This window comes from Eucyclogobius newberryi, unplaced genomic scaffold, assembly GCF_026437365.1.
Source record: "Eucyclogobius newberryi isolate DKJ021-1_F unplaced genomic scaffold, fEucNew1.0.hap1 SCAF_2, whole genome shotgun sequence".
Classification (NCBI taxonomy): domain Eukaryota; kingdom Metazoa; phylum Chordata; class Actinopteri; order Gobiiformes; family Gobiidae; genus Eucyclogobius; species Eucyclogobius newberryi.
The window spans coordinates 46,169,361-46,190,628 of record NW_027315834.1 but is presented as its reverse complement, the minus strand read 5'-3'; the positions used below and the strand labels follow the sequence as shown (position 1 = coordinate 46,190,628).

The following is a 21,268-nucleotide window of genomic DNA, read 5'->3' as shown; positions in this document are numbered from 1 at the left end:
GATCAAACATTAAGAAGTACGACTGCAAAACAGACCTCACACATTATTGATCATGTTTTGGAAAGTGTCACAGTAAAAGTGACCGTATTTACAGAGTTTCAAAATGTCTTTAGGAAGAGAAATCAGACACAGACACAAACTTAGAAGGCAGAAAACATGGAAACATTCCAGAAGGATCTTTGTGCTCAAAGATGGAGTGAAAGTGACTCAACTACAGACGTGGATGTGGCACATGATGCTGTCCTGCTCAGATTTATTGAGCTGGATCATAACAACTGTCCTGCAACAAATCAAGATAAAGGAGATTTATAAAACAAAGCCATGGAAAACAAAAGGAATAGAAAACACATGTAAAAAGTATTATATAAAGAACTTGTAACGCAGAGAACAAAAGAGGCAGAAAATAGATAGAAAAGACACAAAACTAAACTAATAAGTATAATTCGAAACAGTAAGAAGGAATATTATAAGTGACTTGAACAACAGAGACACAACATGCAAAAGACATGGAAAGTGAGAAATCATTTAATATAGAAGTCAAACAACAAACAAGATTGTCAAAGTTATTTTAGAAGGATCTCATAGTGATCAGAGACTCCAAAGACACAGCAATGAATTCAACAAATACTTGTTGGGTAATAATGAACAAATGACATAAAAGAGTCTAAAAACAAACATGAGGAAATGAATAAAAGGATCAATACAAATGTGTTTTCAATGTTTGTATCAGATGTGAACAAAAAAAACTCTTCACTCACTGAATATTGTTGTTTATTAATTTGTAAAGATCATATTCGATTAAAACAGACACTTGTGTGAGGCCGATGTCTGAAGTTTGTACAGATTTGTTTTATTTCACACACATTAGAGCGAGTCTGTCGGAGCGCACAGAGACACTGAGGAGCCATAAGAGCAGAGGCCAAACCCAGGGACCAGAGAGTGAGTGAATGTGGTGTTGAAGGTGTGGAGGAGGATCAGTCGCTCAGAGGAGACTGTGTAGAAGGACAGAGAGCCAGCAGGACAGTCCACAAACACTGCTACTGTCCCACAAGAGGAGGACCAGGGCTGAGGGAGGGAGGTGCGTTTGTTATCATGACAAACAAAGAAACCATCTTTAGAACACTCCAGACGCCAGGACTGATCATTGCCTCCAAACACATTGTCATGACTGTATCCTTTCCTTCTGATTCCTCTGTAAGACACTGATATACAAACACTTCCACTCCACTGGAGCTCCCAGTAACAGCGACCAGTCAGACCAGTGTCACACAGAAGCTGTTCCCAGTCATCAAATCTGTCCTGATGATGTGGAAACAGCTGCTCCTCTCTCACACGTGTCACCTTCTTGTTGTTGTCAGACAGTTTGAGTTCTCTGTGAGCTGTGTTTGGATCCAGAGTGAGATCACAGAAATCTGATGGACAGAAGACACAACACAGCAGCAGTTAGTCCCCTGTGCGTCTCAACATGTGGACACACACTTCATTGTACAACTATTTGACTCTATTTATTCTTCAAATGTACAGGATTTAATTGATTTATGACTCTTATTTCTATATGTGTTAGTTGCACCAGTGTGTTTCATGACATGTTGAGTGTGGGAGTTGAATTGTCAGTAGTTTGTTGGTGCAGTGGACAAAGTAAATCTCAGTGTGACGTCACTACACACATTGCTTCACTCCTCAGTGCTTCATGACACGCACTTTCTCCTTTCAAATGTCTCTATATGAATCCACAGTCACTTGTGCTTGTGTGTAGACAGTCCTGTGCTGAGTCAAACAGCTGTGTCTGTGTCAGTGTCTTAATAACTCTGTGTTCAGTGATGGACACAGTCTGAGGCCACGCCCACAGAAGAGAGAGAGCCAATGAGAAAACAACAGTAAAGTCTGTGTAGTATTAAAGTGCTGTTTGTGTCAGAAATAACATCATAAAACTAACCAGTGTTAAATGACTTAAGTCAGACTTACATCTCGTGATGGGATTCATCGTTCTCCTTTGGGCCTCAGTCTGAAAGAAACACACACGTCACAAGGATTTTCACTTCATGTTAAAGGTTTGTTCTGTAGAAGCTGACAGAGGTTCTCAACCTGTGGTACACGCCCTTCAGTGTGTAGATCATTTAGATGTGTAAGTGTGTGTTTGAAGTCTGAGTCTGGAGAAATGTCCTGTTTAAAACAGTGTCACATCATCTGGAACTCACGTTTAACAGAGGAAAACAATAAAGGCCGTGGCTGCAGCGCCGCGGCGCGGTCAAATGGCCGAGCATTTTCAGGAACCGCGGCATTTCCCTTATAGCCTCATGGCTAACCCTAACCTTAACCCTAACCCTAACCCTAACCCTAACCCTAACCCTGACCCTGACCCTGACCCTGACCTAACCCTGACCCCAACCCCAACCATAACCCTAACCCCAACCTTGACCTTAACCCTGACCTAACCCTGACCCCTAACCCTGACCCTAACCTTAACCCTAACATTAACCTTAACCCTGACCCTAACCTTGACCCTGACCTTAACCCTAACCTTAACCCTAACCCTTAACCCTGACCCTAACCTTAACCCTGACCCTAACCTTAACCCTGACCCTAACCTTAACCCTGACCCTAACCTTAACCTTAACCCGGCGCGGTCTAAAACGGCGCTAAAACGCGGTCAAATAGCGCAGCAGTTTCAGGAGCCGCGATGCGCGGCCGGCACAAAAATAACCTGTGTACCCTCTGTAGACACTCCCAAAAATAAAACAATATTTAGTCTCTTTTTATTCCAGTGACCAAAGGGGCCCACAGTGACCACCGCGGCCCACAGTGACCCACGGGGCCAACATAACCCAAGGGGTCCACAGTGACCCACATTGCCCACAGTGGCCCACAGTGGCCCACAGTGGCCCACAATGACCCGCGGGCCCACAGTGACCGATGGGGCCCTCAGCCACCCACAGTGACCCAAGGGGCCTACAGTCACCTATAGTGACCCAATGGACACACAGTGACCCACGAAGCCCACAGTGACCCAATGACCCACAGTGACCCAATGACCCAGTGACCCACGGGCCCACAGTAACCCACGGGCCCACAGTGACCCACGGGCCCACAGTGACCCATGGGGCCCTCAGTCACCCACAGTGACCCAAGGGTCCCACATAACCCACGTGGTCCACAGTGACCCACGGGACCCACAGTGACCCACGTGACCAACAGTGACCAACAGGGCCCACAGTGACCCATAGGGCCCACAGTGACCCATAGGGCCCACTGACCCAAGGGCCTATAGTGACCCATGGGACCCACAATAACCCATGGGATCAACAGCTACCCACGGTACCCAGAATGGCCCTCATAACCCACGGGACCCACAGTGAACTAAGAGGCCCACAGTGACCCACGGGGCCCACACAACCCACAGGGCCCACACAACCCACGGGGTCCACAGTGACCCACGGGACCACAGTGACCCATGGTGCCCTCAGTCACCCACAGCGACCCAAGGGTCCCACAGTGACCCACGCGACCCACAGTGACCCACTGGGCCCATATAACCCACGGGGTCCACAGTGACCCAAGAGACCCTCAGTGACCAACGGGACCCCTTCTGACCCAGTGACCCACAGTGACTCGCGGGACCACAGTGAGCCATGGGGCCCTCAGCCACCCATATTGACCCACGGGGACCACAGTGACCCACACTTACCCACAGTGACCAACGGGGCCCAAAGTGACGCATACGGCCCCCCGAACCAAGGGACCCACGGGTTCCACAGTTACCCAGAGGAACCACAGTGACCCACGGGGCCCACAGAAACCCACAGGGCGCGAAGCGCTCGCCCACTTCCAAACACTCACTAACGCACTCCTCCACTCATGCACGCCCCATGCATACTAATTAATGAAAGTGAAAGTGAAAGTGAAAGTGAAAGTGAAAGTGAAAGTGAAAATGAAAATGAAAAGAAATGAATTGACAGGGACAACGCATCATACACAGTTACAAACAAAGCTTGCAGCCGATGTGATGCACAAAGTTTATAGCCAGAGCTAATTTTCATCTCCCGTCCCTGGTTGGGCTTTTCTAAATCCCCCCACAGATATAAAAGGCATCAAAACACATTTCCAGTATTATAAATAAATCCACATCTACACAACTCATTCTTCTTCACTCGTGCACGTTCATAACACTTACAGGTGGGGACAGTTTTGATTTTCTTTCAGCTGCACTTGGAGCTGAACATATTTACTTCTGAGATGCACTTTATTTCAGGGGATAATGCATTCCAGAGTTTACAGCTCTCCCCGTCTCCTCTCCCCGTCTCCTCCTCCAGACACCTTCCTCCTCTTTTGGCAAATTAAACAGTCTAGAGACATATTTACAGCCGAATTTTTTTTTTTCTCCAAGAAAACATGGTGAGCAAATAAACAAGCTGTGTCAGCGGCAGCAGCATTGGAACAAAAGAAGTCGCTGCAGCTCCTCCCCCTTCCCCCCTTGGCGTGGAGGGAAGGGGGAGCGGGGCGTGTTACAAGCACAGAGTGTTTCCTGGAGGAGCAGCTGAAACAGGGAAGTGTGCCGCGGGATGACACGTCGCTGTGGGTAGGCCCTGCCCGTCTGCACATCTATGGAAAGGGAGGGATGTTGTTCTCTAACTAAAGACGCAGGAATCAATCACAAAACCACTTTGGGCACAAATATGAGGCACTAATAGCACTGTAAGAAGGTTTAAAGCTCTGAAAACTGAATTTTGCATGATGTGGGACCACCTGGTCTCTCCCATAGATAGGATGCACTGGGTCTCGATATAAGAATATGAGTTAGTGATCAATGTGGTCCGGCTCCTCTGTATCAAGCCATTTAGTGCGTCAGGACTTGATTAGGTGTGAAACCTCTGAATAAGATGTCACATCCGTGATGTGACGATTATCTCTTTTGGAGATGATTTGATGGGGTTTTGTGCGTACGTGGCAATTTATGCCACAGCCTTTAAAAGCATGTGTCTTGTCATTTGTTCTGGGGGGTAGGGACAGATTCCATTGTTAAGGACAGATTATTTACTGTACACGAGTAAATAAAGATCCACCTTTGAGGAAGACAAACTCTGTTCTGCTTTATCCTTTTTTTGGTCATTATTTGCAGATATTTTCCCTAACACTGTGTTACATCTAGTGCAGGGGTCTCCAATTATAGTTTCCAGAGGGCCAGATTTTTCGGGGGGCTAAGGTCCGGGGGCCGGACTGCAAAATAACACCACAATTTTATGTTTTATCTGTATAAGATCCACAAATACTTCACAGTGGCACAATTCAACATCATAAATCAACATAGGACTTTACTTTCAGAGTAGTAAAAATATCCTAACAATAATACATGACGAAAAGCAGGACAAAAGCACTATAACATTGTTTACCAGAAACATGACTCGACTAGTGCAAAGCAGACCTAAGACAAGACCAGGGCTAAACCAAGACTAAACAAACCATATCTATAAAGTAGGTCTAAAACAGGTCTAAAGCAGGTCTAAAACAGGTCTAAAGCAGGTCTAAAGTAGGTCTAAAGCAGGTCTAAAGCAGGATTAAAGCAGGATTAAAGCAGGTCTAAAGCAGGTCTAAAACAGGTCTAAAGTAGGTCTAAAGCAGGTCTAAAGCAGGATTAAAGCAGGTCTAAAGCAGGTCTAAAGCAGGATTAAAGCAGGTCTAAAGCAGGTCTAAAGCAGGACTAAAGCAGGACTAAAGTAGGTCTAAAGCAGGTCTAAAGCAGGATTAAAGCAGGTCTAAAGCAGGTCTAAAGCAGGACTAAAGCAGGACTAAAGTAGGTCTAAAGCAGGTCTAAAGCAGGATTAAAGCAGGATTAAAGCAGGTCTAAAGCAGGTCTAAAACAGGTCTAAAACAGGTCTAAAGCAGGTCTAAAGCAGGACTAAAACAGGTCTAAAGCAAGACTAAAACAGGTCTAAAGCAGGACTAAAACAAGACTAAAACAAGACTAAAGCTGGACTTAAGCAGGTCTAAATCAACAGTTACTTGGTTATCACTCAATGCTGGGGGTGTGACTTTGTTTGGTTACTTTTCAGTGTATTTCATGAGGAACTTTGGTTTTTCTTTTCATCTCTGAAGCACATGAAAGAAAGGAGTGAAAAACAACTTGGAACTGAACCTCTGGAGACAATCAACTCAACTACAACTCTTCTCTCCTCTTTGACTACATTTTATTAGGCCCGAGCGCCACAAGCTGGCGAGAGGCCTATTAGTTCCGTAAGGCCGTGCGAAGCAACGAAATCGACTCCACTTCCAAACACTCACTAACGCACTCCTCCACTCATGCACGCCCCGTGCATACTAATTAGTAGTAGGAAAATGGAACATTACCGTTGTAAACGGGCGAAGCCCGTGCAAAAGTGCGCACTAAACGAGCCATAAGCACTCGTTTGCACTAAGTAGCTCACGAATACGTTCCCCATCTCTTGCATGTTCCGTGCATATAAGCATGTAATGCAAAAATTGAACATTATTATTGTATAGAGGGCAAAAAAACACAAAGTGGGCGGAGCCCACTCACAAACAAAAGTACCCTTCAGTGACCAAGGACCCACACCATGAGGTAGGAAAGCGCAAGCGCTTTCCGAAAATGTATAGTTAAAGATATTTGAAAAATTGGGAAACATTGTTTTCGCATCGGAATATTCTTCTTTCTTCTTTCTTTTTTTTTTTTCGCACCATTTTTCAACCAGTGAACATTGACAAAAAGTCATAAAATTGCACACCTCTAAAAATCGTGCCTCTCTACATTCTGACTATTTCCCTTTTCTAAAATTAAAAAAAATGGCGCGTCAGCGCCCCCAAATGTACCAAAATGCATTGAGAAAATGGTACTAAGGAGTGGCACATCAAAAGTTATTCAAAAGAGTTCGAAGCTTCTACTGATAAAATGCCAAAGGATGTTCAGGGACTAGAGGTGAGCAAGGTCTATCAAGCTACTATCGTTTTATAAACGCGTACGTCGTATTGCAGCAAGTGAAATGTCCCAATCGTGAACGACAAGACATATTCACAGATGGACAGAATAAATGGAAATCCTCAATCAAATCACTGTCCAATTCTGACTATGACAATCTCCATAAATGCTCCAAACAGCTTGAGGCTGAGAGGAATAAACGTTCATGGCCTAAAAAGGCCACTAATGCATAGATTTTTATGTGATGCCAGATATATTTTTTTCAGAGAGACTGCTGCAAAAGAGCATAATTCTTTTCAAAATTAGTTTGTTTCCTTATCAATAGTATCTGAATATATTAAGACCTGGATACTAACGGCCGACAACAACTTGAAAGCACAATTACAAATAACTTTGCAGCTCATCTTCAACTCCTGATGGCGTGGACGCAGTCAAACTTAGAATCCATTTACATGAAAACAGAATTAGAAAACCTTTTATTGCCATTGTCAGTGAACAAAACAGACTATGAACTTGCATTGGTGAGTGAATGGTTGATAAAGCCTCAAAGTTATTGAAGAAATAAAATGTATTTTTGTCAAAGTATTTTTTTATTAAAAAATGTACAGTAAAAATTCAGAAAAATTCAATTGCCAAACTCGATCCTAATCATTAATTGGAACTATTTTGGATTAGTTTGGGGTGAATGGGGCGTGGCCTAGAGTGGGCGTACTCTCAGTCAAACATATTCTTAATTTGGGCAAATATGAGTTAAACAAAATGACATGTAACCATAACAACAAACTGCACCAATGTCAATGAACACATGATGAGCAGGTCATGAGGAAGTACATTAAATATGACAAAGACATTTCAAACAAATTCTTTAGGCAAACTAAACTAAAGCATGATTTAGTTACAAGTTTAGATCACACAGTAAACGTTAAGTCAGTTTAAATGTGAAATACAGTCATTAAGGACTTCCTCCTGAGAAAGTTTCCATCCAGCAGAACAAGAGGATTTGTTACAGTGGACGATTCCACTTCTCCACAGGGGTCAGGTCCTTGGACCCATTTGGTGTCCTCTGTGTTCTTTATCAGAGGTGTTGACCCAAAGGGGGGAGGGGGGTGTGGTGAGGACAGTGTTGTTGGTCCATGGGGGATGGGGAACATTCTTCCACCCATCCAACATTTTGCTTTGCTTTCTGCAACAGTGTCTTGAATGATGAAAAGGTCATGTCTTTTAAAGGTCTCTTTGGACACATATGTCCTACAGAGGCCATTTTGTTCAGAAAGAGAATCCATCTTTGAACAGAAATGGAAGTTTAAGGTTCAACATTCTGTCGTATACAATAGTGTCTTGAAGCCATGGGGCGGGAGAAGCCCTGGCCATTCTGATGCTAATCAGGTACTCCGTGATGAGGGAGCTAAAGTCAGCTAACAAAAGGGTTTGATAGCCCTTTACAGTTAGGATACAAAGGAGAGCAATCTCAAGTGAAACTATAAACACTCCAAAAGTAGGTTCCGCCTTGTAGGCGGGGCCTACTGACGGTAGAACAAATATCTGCATTCTCAAACTAGATTCTCAGATTGAGAATGACTCTTGGATGAGTCGAAACGTCCTGTTTTTCTAACAAACAGGGTGCAGATGACGAGCTCATTTATCGTAAAACATGAACATTAGCAGGAGTTTGATATGAAAACACAAGTATCTGATAAAACTAAGGCTTTTCAACAGTGTGGATTCTCATGTGTCTTCTTAAGTGGCTTGAGTCTGAAAATGCCTTCTTACAAACATCACAGCTGTAAGGTTTCTCTCCAGTGTGGATTCTGGAGTGGGTTTTGAGACCACCTGCAGTAGAAAAACTGTTTCCACACTGGTCACACTTGTATGGTTTTTCTCCTGTGTGAGTTCGGTAGTGAAGCGAGAGGTTATTTGATGTTCTAAAAGCCTTTTCACACCTGTCACACTTAAAAGGTTTCTCTCCAGTGTGGACTCTCATGTGTGATCTTAAGGTGCTTGAGTCTGAAAATGCCTTCTCACAAACATCACAGCTGTAAGGTTTCTCTCCAGTGTGGATTCTCATGTGTGATCTTAAGGTGCTTGAGTCTGAAAATGCCTTCTCACAAACATTACAGCTGTAGGGTTTCTCTCCAGTGTGGACTCTCATGTGTGATGTTAAGTTGCTTGAGTCTGAAAATGCCTTCTCACAAACATCACACCTGTATGGTTTCTCTCCAGTGTGGACTCTCATGTGTGATGTTAAGGTGCTTGAGTTTGAAAATGCCTTCTCACAAACATCACACCTGTATGGTTTCTCTCCAGTGTGGACTTTCATGTGCGATGTTAAGCTGCCGGAGCCTGAAAATGCCTTCCGACAAACATAACAGCTGTAAGGTTTCTCTCCAGTGTGGATTCTGGAGTGTTTCTTGAGAGCACCTGATTGAGAAAAACAGTTTCCACACTGGTCACACTCGTATGGTTTTTCTCCTGTGTGAGTTCGGTAGTGAAGCGAGAGCATATTTGATGTTCTAAAAGCCTTTTCACACTGGTCACACTTAAAAGGTTTTTCTCCAGTGTGGATTCTCATGTGTGATATCAAGCTGCTTGAACTTGAAAATGTCATCTCACAAACATCACAGCTGTAAGGTTTCTCTCCAGTGTGGATTCTCATGTGTGATATTAAGCTGCTAAAGTCTGAAAACACCTTCTCACAAACATCACAGCTGTAAGGCTTCTCTCCAGTGTGGATTCTGGTGTGGGTCTTGAGAGCCCCTGTATGAGAAAAACTTTTCCCACACTGTTCACACTCGTAAGGCTTTTCTCCTGTGTGGGTTCTGTAGTGTTTCTTGAGTGCAGAAGCAAAGTGCCATGTCTTTCCACACTGGTCACATGTGAACCCCATTCTTCTGATGGACTTTTAGATCTGCCATGAACACAGAAAAAGAAGACGTAAAGTAAAAAATAGTGTTAAAGAACTTTGTCAGTTCCTTATCACTGTTGAGAGTGGTGTTGTTACGGAAAACAATAAGAGTCATTTTCACAAAGCTTCAGTAAGTTATGAAATGAGCAGGACTTTACTGTTTCTATAAGAATGTGGACAGTGTAACAGGCTCTGGCTTTGGGTGAGGATGTTGCAACATCAATGAACAAACAGTGAAACAATTAAATGTGTTTGTGTGAATGTGTTTAAAGTGGGAGAGTCAGGTTTGATCCTTTGTATTTTAGAGTAGTTGAGCGCATGACACAGCAGCACACGGGAATGCCAAGTTATCAAAGAATAAAAGCAAATATAGCCTCAAGCACTGACGCGCCCATATTTTCCTTTTATTACACCTACAACTGGTGCTATCGCGTCTTCTCCCCTTTGTTTTACATATTAAGGGAAAGTCTGTGACTCTTAAAATAAAAATGTAGATATTTAATGATGGTCTCTGAAAATGAGTCACCAAGTTTCAGGTTAATCGGGTTAACGCCCAAGGAGTTCTTAGAAGTATAAAGTGTCAGTATGTTCACATTTCAGAGAATTGGCAATTTTCCAATTGGAATAACATGGGAGGCTTCTGTCATTGCTACGGCTACGCCGTAACAGATATGACATGGGTCCCACTGACTTTTTTGATCGGGATACTAAAATGGAAACTTGTGCCAAATTTTTTTTTTTTTTAAACTAAATATTTTACTCTCCACATAAAACTTAAATTTCCCTCTTGGGGGCGCTGTCGTGCCAAATTTATTGTTTCACATTAAGTTGGTTTAGGGCAAAGGGTTTTACAAACAATTAAAATTCAACGCAATTCGGACTTGTCTGCGCAAACAGCAGCAACGTTACATTTGGGAATTTTCTGAAATTTTAGCTACAGTTTGCGGCTTATAAAATAATATTTTTTACTTCTCTTGTCACCAAATTTCATGATTTTTTTTGTGCCATTTCCTATCCCTCAATGCATTTTTGTACATTTGGGGGCGCTGACGCGCACGGTGAGCAAATAAACAAGCTGTGGCAGCAGCAGCATTGGAACAAAAGAAGTTGCCACAGCTCCCCTCGCCCCCCCTTTCCCCCTCGACGTGGAGGGAAGGGGGAGAGGGGGCGTGTTAGACCCAGAGACTTGCTACGTACATTCAGGGAATGATAACAATATAAATCAAAATGGCCCGTCATCCGTTTTGACACGGCGAGAAAACAAACCATCCCTAAAACCAAGCGTGCGGCTAGCGCGGGGCTAGCGCGGGGCTAGCGCGGGGAGCAGCAATAGCACGGCTGGCGCAGAAAAGTTAGAAAAGCTTTTTTTGCGGCAGGACGCCGCGCAGCCATGAATCTATTAGGGCGCAGCAACAAATCAAGAGATTACGCTGACTTCGCACTTCCCGGAAGAAGGAACAAAACAAACCCAACTCACATGAGGTTTCGGCCAATCACAGAAGACGTGAGATTCTCACGGAGACAAAAGCACTTGTACTGCTTCTGTCATTCTGACAGCAGGTTTAAGGTCTAAACGCAGGATATTGACACTTACAGGTTTTGACAAGAAACATGAGTTTCTCACTCTCTCATTCTCTTGAGACTCTCTCAATGTGGTCGTCTCACAAGTTCAGACTGTGAGAGGGAGTTCTCCACTTTAGGAGAATAAAAACCAAGTCAAGGAATTCCCTGTCAACAAAGATGCTGGAGAACCTGATGCTCCTGGAAACTGAAGGTCCAAATAACCCTGATGGTCTTGACTATGAGGCCTGTGTCCAATGGAAGAAAAGGCCAAGAAGAGTTGATGTGTCCAAATGATTTCAGCCTGATGCTGCCATGAGCTAAAACTACACGTTTACATTGTGTATTATACAGCGTCCATTTGTAATACATTTAAATGACTATGTCTTTGTGTTCATTTCCATTAAGTTTTGGGAAAACAATATTCAAATGTCTTGATGGTGGATGGGATTCTACACCATGTAATAGTATGTTTAGGTTTATACACCGTGTAATAATGTGTTTAGACTTATACACCATGTAATAGTATGTTTAGGTTTATACACCGTGTAATAATGTGTTTAGGTTTATACACCGTGTAATAGTATGTTTAGGTTTATACACCATGTAATAGTATGTTTAGACTTATACACCATGTAATAGTATGTTTAGGTTTATACACCATGTAAAAGTATGTTTAGGCTTATAGAGGACATGCACCTGACGTCACGCCGTCACATGATTCAGTTGTGCAATTGTTGCGGACGGCAAGAACACACTGATACGCACACGGATACACGGTACACACACTGTGATGTCGGAGCTTTCTGCAAATTAAAGACTTTCTGAATCTGCTGCGAGGTTGTCAGACCCTCACAAAGAGCGTTATTTATCCAAGATTGGTGAGATCGGCCCAGACCCGTACTTCCTGCCGAAAGCGATGTCACAGCCAGTGTTTTCAGCGAATCGCGGCTCTTCGGCAGCCACAAAGTATTTATAGCCACCCAAGCTCTTGTACCTTGTCAGTGCTTCAGCAGTGTACAAAGACCATTTGTTGATCAGGTAATTGTATATGCCCAAGTAGCGTCACTGTTACTGCCAATAATTCATAATTGTATGTTTTGGTAGCCCTATATATGTATATGAAGAACATAATTTGAAATGTTCCAAAATGTGTTTGTTTCCCTGTAATATTTGGACATTTTTAGAGGGTTGTGGTAATGAAATTTTAAGGATTAGTTTTGAAGAATACGCTTTAAAATATGGTTAAATGTTTTTGAAATAAACTAAAAAATGATTCAGACTTTATTATTGATGGTTTGAAAATAATTTCATTGATGTGTTTTGAAAAAAAAATCATGTTTGAAGAGAACGAGACAGAATTTGGTGAGACTGACCCAGCGAGTGTCAGAGAAAAGAAATCTAGTCCGATAATAAACAGTCATTATGCTAACTGGGCCTTCATGAACTAACCGTTTATAAAATGACGACTGCAAACGTAGCTCCACTTTGATTTTGGGCTCATGTCTTGCCATCTTCGACTCGTTTGATAGCTTGTAGCCACTGAGTTCGTATTTGACCTTTTACTGCTGGTCTCCTGTAGAAGGAAACCTTTTCTTCTGGCCAAGTGTCATTTGAAAAGACAAAAACTGAGACACTTTTAGGCATTAAAACTGTGAAACACGTAAATCTTTCACAAGCAGCAATAAATGTGTAAAAATATAGCCGCAAGAGGCAATGATCAGCCCTCGCCACGCATCAAGAGGAGGGGGCGCTAACGTGCCCCAATTATTAAATCTACTGCTGAATCTGTGACGCTGCCAAATCTTCTCCCTTTGTTTTACCATTCAAAAGCAATTTTATTTTGAATTCTTGGCAAAATGTGCGGCCTCGCTGCACCAAGACAGTGACTCTTGGAATACAAATGTGGATAACTTTTGATGGTCCACACCTGAAGATGAGTCTCACCAAATTTCAGGTTAATAGGGCTGACGCCCTAAGAGGAGTTTGTGAAAGTCTAAAGTGTAAACATGTTCTGGCGATTTCCCCATTGGAATAACATGGAAGGTTTCGGTCATCGTTACAGCAAAGCCACAACAATTATGACATGGGTCTCATTGACTTTTTTGGTGGAGATTCCAAAATTGAGTTTTGTGTCAAATTTCGCAAAACTAAACATTTAACCTCCATATAAAATCTGTAGGGGGCGCCGTCGTGCCAAATTAATTTATTTCACTTCAAGTAGGTATAGGGCAAAGAGTTTAACAACTGATTCTAATTTGACGCAATTCTGACTTTATCTGCGCAAACGGCAGCAAATTTTAAATTTGGGAAATTTTAGCTACAGTTTGCGGCTTGCTGCACAGAGACAGGTATCAAAGTCATTTGAATAACTTTTGATGTCCCACTCCTCAGCACCATTTTCACCAAATTTCAGCTTTTTAGGGCCAACGCCCTGGGAGGAGTCCGTAAAAGTACGACGTTTGGAAAAACTCCAGAGTCAAGCTTAGCCATTTTTGAACCAATATGGCCGACATTTGTTTGGGCGGACAGTGTTGCCGTAATATTTTTTACTTCTCTTGTCACCATCTACCTCTGCGCCAAATTTCATGATTCTACGATTAGATTTTTTTTGGGTCATTTCCTATCTCTCAATGCATTTTTGGTACATTTGGGGGCGCTGACGCGCCAATTTTTTTTATTTTAGAAAAGGGAAATAGCCAGAATGTAGAGAGGCACGATTTTTAGAGGTGTGCAAATTGTTGTGACTTTTCGTCAATGTTCACTGGGTGAAAAATAGGGGGGTTGGTCCCGAGAAGAAGAAAGAAAGAAAAATATTCCGATGCGAAAACAATGTTTCCCATTTTTCAAATATCATAAACTATACATTTTCGGGTCCCTGGTCACTGACGGGTACTTTCGTTAATTTTGAGTGTGTTTTTGTGTTTTTGGTCCTCTATACAGTAATAATGTTACATTTTTGCATTACATGTTTATATGCACGGAACATGCAAGAGAAGTGACCATCTAGGGATGAGCCCCAGGTGCAGAGCAGCAGTTCAAGACGCTCCTCTGTCGCTGAACTCTCGCCCGTTCTGTTACCTGTGAAGTGTTCAGATTCAAGACAGATAGAGACTGTGTGTGTCCCTCGTGTCCCTCGTGTCCCTCGTACAAATAATGCCAAAAAGTCACATCTCAGAAAAAATATTTCAGGCGTCAGACCAAATAACTTAAGGAAAATAACAATCACAAATACACAAATGAATAAACACGTAAAATGTGGACTGCTAAACATTAGAGCAATTTCCTCCAAATCGCTCTTAGTTAATGAATTAATTAGTGACTATAACATAGATCTTCTAGCTCTAACTGAAACGTGGCTTCAACAAGACGACTACGTCAGACTAAATGAGTCCACCCCACCCAGCCATGTTAACTTTCAGACTGCCAGGAGCACAGGCCGAGGTGGTGGTGTGGCAGTGATCTCCCACTCAAGCCTACTCATGAGCCCTAAAACTAACAATGCATTTCACTCATTTGAAAGCCTTATGCTGTCAATCACATGTCCAAATATGAAAAACCAAAAAGGAGTTTTGTTCATAGTTATCTACCGACCTCCTGGTCCCTACTCAGAGTTTTTAACAGAGTTTTCTGACTTTATATCAAACTTAGTGTTAGCCTGGGATAAAATAGTTATAGTTGGAGACTTTAATATCCACGTGAACATGAGTGATGACGCTCTCAGTAATGCCTTCAGCGCCTTGTTAGACAGCATTGGTTTCACTCAGAATGTAAATAAAGCGACTCACACTCACAAGAACACTCTGGATCTTGTCCTAACGTATGGAACAGAGATTAGTGACCTCATTGTCCTCCCTCAAAACCCTATATTGTCAGATCATTTCCTAATTACCTTTCAGTTTATTCTTAAAGATCATCCAGTCCCACAAAATAAAGTTATAATGAAAAGGACAATATCTGAAAAATCTATCTCAAAATTCAAAGAAATAATAGAGCCAATATTCAGTGACATGTCATGTGATCCTGCTGAGAACAGTTTTAGTCCCAGTTTAAGTGATCAATGTGTCGACTTGACCATGAATTCTCTGAAGTCTGCTCTTGACGTTGTCGCGCCGTTAAAACAGAAGGTCATTAGGCCAAAGCGCGCCTCCCCATGGTACAACCAAGAACTGCGTTCACATAAACAAAGAGTTAGAAAGTTAGAGGGATTATTTCGTCGCTCTCACACCGAAGAATCCCTAAAAGCATGGAAAAGTTGCCTGCTGTCCTATAAGCAGGCTCTGCGTAAGGCCCAAACCAGATATTATTCAAATCTAATAGAAGTCAACAAAAGTAACACTAAATTCCTTTTCAGCACTGTAGCTAGGCTAACAAACTGTCACAGTGCAGTAGAGCCCTCAATCCCAGCTACACTTAGCTCTGATGATTTCCTCCTATTTTTTAATAATAAAATAAAAACAATCAGAGATAAATTAGATGAAATTACCCCCGCTATTAGCCCTGAACTAGCCCAAGCTGTAAATCTAACGTCTCATATAAATCCACCTGTAAACCTAGAAAGGTTCACAGCTGTTGATCAAGCAGAGATAACTTCAGCCATTATGTCCTCTAAAAGCTCAACTTGTGTCCTAGACCCCATTCCAAGCAGACTCCTCAAAGACATTCTTCCCCTAATTATAGACCCTATTCTTAATATAATAAATACTTCACTCGAAAGTGGCTATGTTCCACAGTCCTTCAAACATGCAGTCATTAAACCTCTTCTGAAAAAGCCTAATCTAGATCCCGACCTATTGGTAAACTACAGACCTATTTCAAATCTTCCCTTCGTCTCTAAAATCCTTGAAAAAGTTGTAGTAAAACAGCTTTGTCGCCACCTGCAGGACAATAACTTATTTGAAGTTTTCCAGTCAGGGTTCAGAGCCCACCACAGCACTGAAACTGCACTAGTTAAAGTCACAAATGATTTGTTATTAGCCGCTGACGATGGACTGGTCTCAATCCTGGTTCTGTTGGACCTCAGCACAGCGTTTGACACCATCGACCACAACATTCTACTGCAGAGGTTAGAATGTGATGTAGGTGTTGGAGGAACAGCCCTCAGCTGGTTTAAATCCTATCTATCTGATAGGTTCCAATTTGTTAATGTAAACCAGAGCTCCTCACCAAGCTCTAAAGTAATTTACGGTGTGCCACAGGGTTCGGTACTCGGTCCAATTCTGTTTACTCTTTATATGCTACCATTAGGCAACATTATCAGAAAGCATGACATTAACTTCCACTGCTATGCAGACGACACTCAGCTGTATTTATCAATGAAACCTGATCAGAGCGATCAAGTAGACAGACTTAGTACTTGTGTGAAGGAGATAAAAACCTGGATGACACTAAACTACCTGCTTCTTAACCCTGAAAAAACCGAGGTCATTGTGCTTGGCCCTAAGCATCTACGAGACGCTCTATCTGAGCAGATAGTCACACTGGACAATGTCAGTGTAGCCTCCAGTTCTACTGTAAGAAACCTTGGAGTCTTATTTGACCAGGAGCTCTCATTTAAAGCTCATATAAATCAAGCTTGTAAAACAGCCTATTTCCATTTGCGCAACATCGCCAAAATCAGAAGAATCCTGCCTAAAAGTGATGCCGAAAAACTTATCCATGCATTTGTAACGACTAGATTAGACTACTGTAACTCCCTGCTCGCAGCGTGTCCTAAAAGCTCCATAAAAAGCTTTCAACTGGTTCAAAATGCAGCAGCAAGATTACTAACAGGAACAAAAAGAAGAGAGCACATTACGCCGGTGCTGAAGTCTCTTCACTGGCTCCCCGTCGAGTCCAGAATCAAATTCAAAATTCTACTCTTGACCTACAAAGCCATAAATGACATGGCCCCATCCTACCTCAAAGATGCTATAGAACCATATCATCCAAACAGAGCTCTTCGCTCTCAGAATGCCGGCCTTCTGGTGGTGCCAAGAGTCTCTAAAAGTACTGTAGGAGGTAGAGCGTTTAGCTACCAAGCCCCTGTGTTATGGAATCAGCTCCCGACCCATGTTAAATATGCTGACACAGTCTCTTCATTTAAGTCCAGGCTTAAAACGTTCCTCTTCGAAATTGCTTATGGTCAGAGTAGTTAGGAACAGAAAGATAAACCCACAGCTTCAGCTACGCTGCCCTAGGAGTAACTGTGCTGGGGGAAGTATGACAGCTTGAGCACTATCCTCTTCTTCTGACTACTTATGCTATCAAACAATATTTATTTTTTAATTCCACTTGCAAACTGTTCACCGCCTTCTTTTTCTTTCTCTCACTCCTGAGGACCTGTGGACCCAGATGTCCCTCTCCTGGTGAAGTGGTCCCTGCCCCATGTGGACGGTCCCTCATCTGCCTGAAGAGTGGCTCCAGTTCGCCTCAGTCGGTCCCTCATCTGCCTGAAGAGTGGGTCCAGCTCGCCTCCGACGGTCCCTCATCTGCCTGAGGAGTGGGTCCAGTTCGCCTCCGACGGTCCCTCATCTGCCTGAAGAGTGGGTCCTGCTCGACTCCCACGGTCCCTCATCTGCCTGAGGAGTGGGTCCAGTTCGCCTCCGACGGTCCCTCATCTGCCTGAGGAGTGGGTCCAGTTCGCCTCCGACGGTCCCTCATCTGCCTGAAGAGTGGGTCCTGCTCGACTCCGACGGTCCCTCATCTGCCTGAAGAGTGGGTCCAGTTCGCCTCAGTCGGTCCCTCATCTGCCTGAAGAGTGGGTCCAGCTCCAGTCTCCTCGTGTCCGTCTGTCCGTCTGTGAGAGTCGGATCTCTCCTTCACTGGAACTCCTCCAGGTTTCTACGCTTTTTTCCCAAAGAGGTTTTTTTTTGTAGTTTTTCCTGGCCGAGAAGGAGAGTCTAAGGACAGAGGACCCTGGGACATCGTCCCTCGCCACCACAGACATTGTCTGACTTCATCGCCACCACAGACATTGTTGATTCATTTCTCCCTGTGGCCCTCAGAGGCAACTGTTGTTGTGATTTTGGGCCTTACAAAAATAAATTGATTTGATTTTGATTTGATGGGGAACGTATTCGTGAGATACAATGCGCTGGTAATACATTGGCTTGTCGTACCAATGTAAAATACCTGGGGGTCGAATTAGATCAATCTCTTACTGGAGAAGGCAATGCAGATCAAATAATTAGCAAATCCAATGCAAGGTTAAAATTTCTCCATAGGCAGACTCATAATGTCAACTTGGAGACTAAAAAAATGATAGTGTCTGCCTTAATTCAATGTCATTTTGACTATGCCAGTGCATCATGGTACTTTGGATTAACAAAGAAATACAAATCTAGGTTACCAAGTACACAAAACAAAATAATTCGGTTTCTTTTAAATGCACCTGCCAGAACTCATATTGGTGCTTCAGAATTTAAGACGGTCAATATGTTACCAATTGAACTACGTGTACAACTAAAATTAAATCTTTTTCATAACATTCTTAATGGTAACGCTCTAAATTATTTATCAAATAATATTCACTGTACACGTAGCCAGCATAACATCAACACACGTTCCAACACATCATCTCTTCAGATTCTACAGGTAAAATCGTTTGGAAAATCCACTTTTTTTATATACTGGAATAAAAGCCTGGAATCAATTACCTAGTCATATACAGAATGCTCAAAATAAGTCTCATTTTAAATCTCTAGTCAAAACCTTTTTATTTGAATGTCTAAATAGCCAGGAATCAAACTTGTATGCATTTTATTAACATGTTTTACATTTCCTTTTTACTTATTATACAAGGACCACAATGGAAATAAGTGCTTGCACTTTTGTTTGTGTTATCCTGGCTTTTTAAATTGTATTTACGTGCTTGAGTGGAGGAGTGCGGTGGTGAGTGTTTGGAAGTTGGCGCTTCGCGCTCGATATCGTGCACACTTTCGCAGCCGTGCTAATTGGCCTCTCGCTTGTGGCGCTCGGGCCTAATAGTAGTAGAAACACACTCTCAGTAATTCACTTCACATCCAGTCGAGCCGATAAAAGAGTTTATTTCATTTACGTTGTTGTTTTAGGTTTGTAGCGTTAGCCGACTAGCTAACGTCACAAACAAGTTAAAACGTTGTCCTAAACGCTGGATATAAGTGAATGAAACACATTCCTGTACAAATATAATGTCATTCTCCACTTACCTTCGGATGTGTTGAGCTGGAGCCGTTGGAGTCAAACTTAAATGTCTTTTATTGAGAGGATTAGACAGAAGTCAGTAACTGAGACAACAGCGTCCGTCTTTGGTCAAAGGGCGCTACTTCTGACGTCATCAAGCAGCGACAAGCTGCAACACAAAGCAGTGGCGCCTCCTAGTGGAGCACATAGTAATGATCAGATGAAATCACATCTCCCTCTTTAGATGATTCACAAATGCAAAGTAAACATGGGAAACTGTTGTGTACAATCCCAAAAGAAAATATCATTGTGATTCAACTTTCAACTCAATTCTAATATATCATGAACAAAGTGGTTTTGTCTGACCCCCAGTTACTACCAGAAAGACACAGCATTACATGAATTACTCCATTACATTTATCTGCCATTTTCCCAACGTGTCCTCTCCATGTCATATTTTCTTTCTTTTTTTTTTCATAACTATTTATTGTTTTTAAAAAAACACAACAACAAAAAATACATCACACAAAATAACCGATTTAAAGAATTAGGGAGGAAAAATAAATAAATAAATAGAGAGAGAAAAAAATACACACGTTCACATATATCCTCATCATTTTGAAGCCTGAAAACCATCTCAGGCTTCAAGCTTCAAAATCCCCCCTGCCCAGACAGAGGGGGATCTACAGTGGGTGAATGATTTAAATGCTCACTTCTTGAGGTTTGATCGGTCACCCGCCCCTCCCCCTGCACAGCTGCATGCTCCCTCTTCCACAGCTGGACAATGCCCTGCATCTGTTCCTCTTCGCTTATCTGCCCCGGACCATCAGCTCCCCACTTCGCCTGGACTCACCCATCCCCCCAGCACACAGTCCCCCTGCCAACCACTGACTGTCACAGCAGCACAGGTGAGGAGTGAGCTGAAGAGGATTAAAGTGAGGAAGGCAGCAGGACCTGACGGCATCAGCCCCAGGCTCCTTAAGTCCTGCGCAGATGAACTGTGTGGAGTTATGGAGCATGTCTTCAACATGAGCCTGTAGCTGAGGGTGGTACCACAGGTCTGGAAGACCTCCTGTCTGGTACCTGTGCCTAAGACACCGCGCGCCAAAGACCTCAACAGCTTCAGGCCAGTGGCTCTCACGTCCCACCTGATGAAGACACTGGAGCGGCTAGTCCTGGACCACCTCCGCTCCACCGTGAGCTCAGCCGTGGACCCGCTGCAGTTTGCATATCGGTCTGGCATCGGAGTGGAGGACGCCGTCATCTCCCTGCTGCACCGCTCTCTCTCTCACCTGGAAAAGCCTGGCAGCTCTGTGAGGATCCTGTTCTTCGATCTCTCCAGCGCCTTCAACACCATCCAGCCGCTGCTCCTGAGGGACAAGCTGGAGACGGCTGGTGTGGAGTATGACCTGGCAGAGTGGATCCTGGACTACCTCACAGACCAACCCCAGTTAGTAAGAGCCTGGGACTGTGTGTCTGACACTCGGACCTGCAGTGTGGGGGCGCCCCAGGGCACTGTCCTCGCGCCCTTTCTCTTCACCCTTTACACTGCAGACTTCAGACATGACACGGGCAGCTGTGTCCTGCAGAAGTTCTCTGATAACTCTTCATCATCGGACTCATCACGGACGACGATGAGGACAGGGGGACTGGCGCAGGACTTTGTGGACTGGTGTCAGCGGAACCACCTCCTCATCAACGCGGGGAAGACCAAGGAGATGGTGGTGGACTTCCGC

At 43.3% G+C, this 21,268-nt stretch overlaps 2 protein-coding genes across 3 annotated transcripts in view; both read right to left on the bottom strand.

Annotated features, from left to right (window-relative positions):
- Positions 1–809: 809 nt before the first annotated feature.
- LOC140366991 (stonustoxin subunit beta-like) lies at positions 810–19,648 on the bottom strand. The gene is made up of 3 exons (XM_072453269.1): positions 19,559–19,648; positions 1,966–2,005; positions 810–1,412 (listed from the first exon to the last, which is right to left on the bottom strand). Exons 2-3 carry the CDS (start codon positions 1,982–1,984, stop codon positions 865–867), a joined length of 567 nt encoding a protein of 188 aa, XP_072309370.1. The 5' UTR covers positions 1,985–2,005; positions 19,559–19,648; the 3' UTR covers positions 810–864.
- The window catches only part of LOC140366988 (uncharacterized), a 51,604-nt gene continuing 38,102 nt past the window's right edge, over positions 7,767–21,268 (bottom strand). Inside the window, exon 5 of one of the 2 annotated variants that reach the window (XM_072453263.1) lies at positions 7,767–9,733. In XM_072453263.1, coding sequence (XP_072309364.1) covers positions 8,628–9,733 — 1,106 coding nt within the window. In that variant the 3' untranslated portion in view covers positions 7,767–8,627. Of the gene's footprint in view, positions 9,808–21,268 lie in introns of both variants that reach the window. The other variant, XM_072453264.1, reaches the window with a different exon arrangement.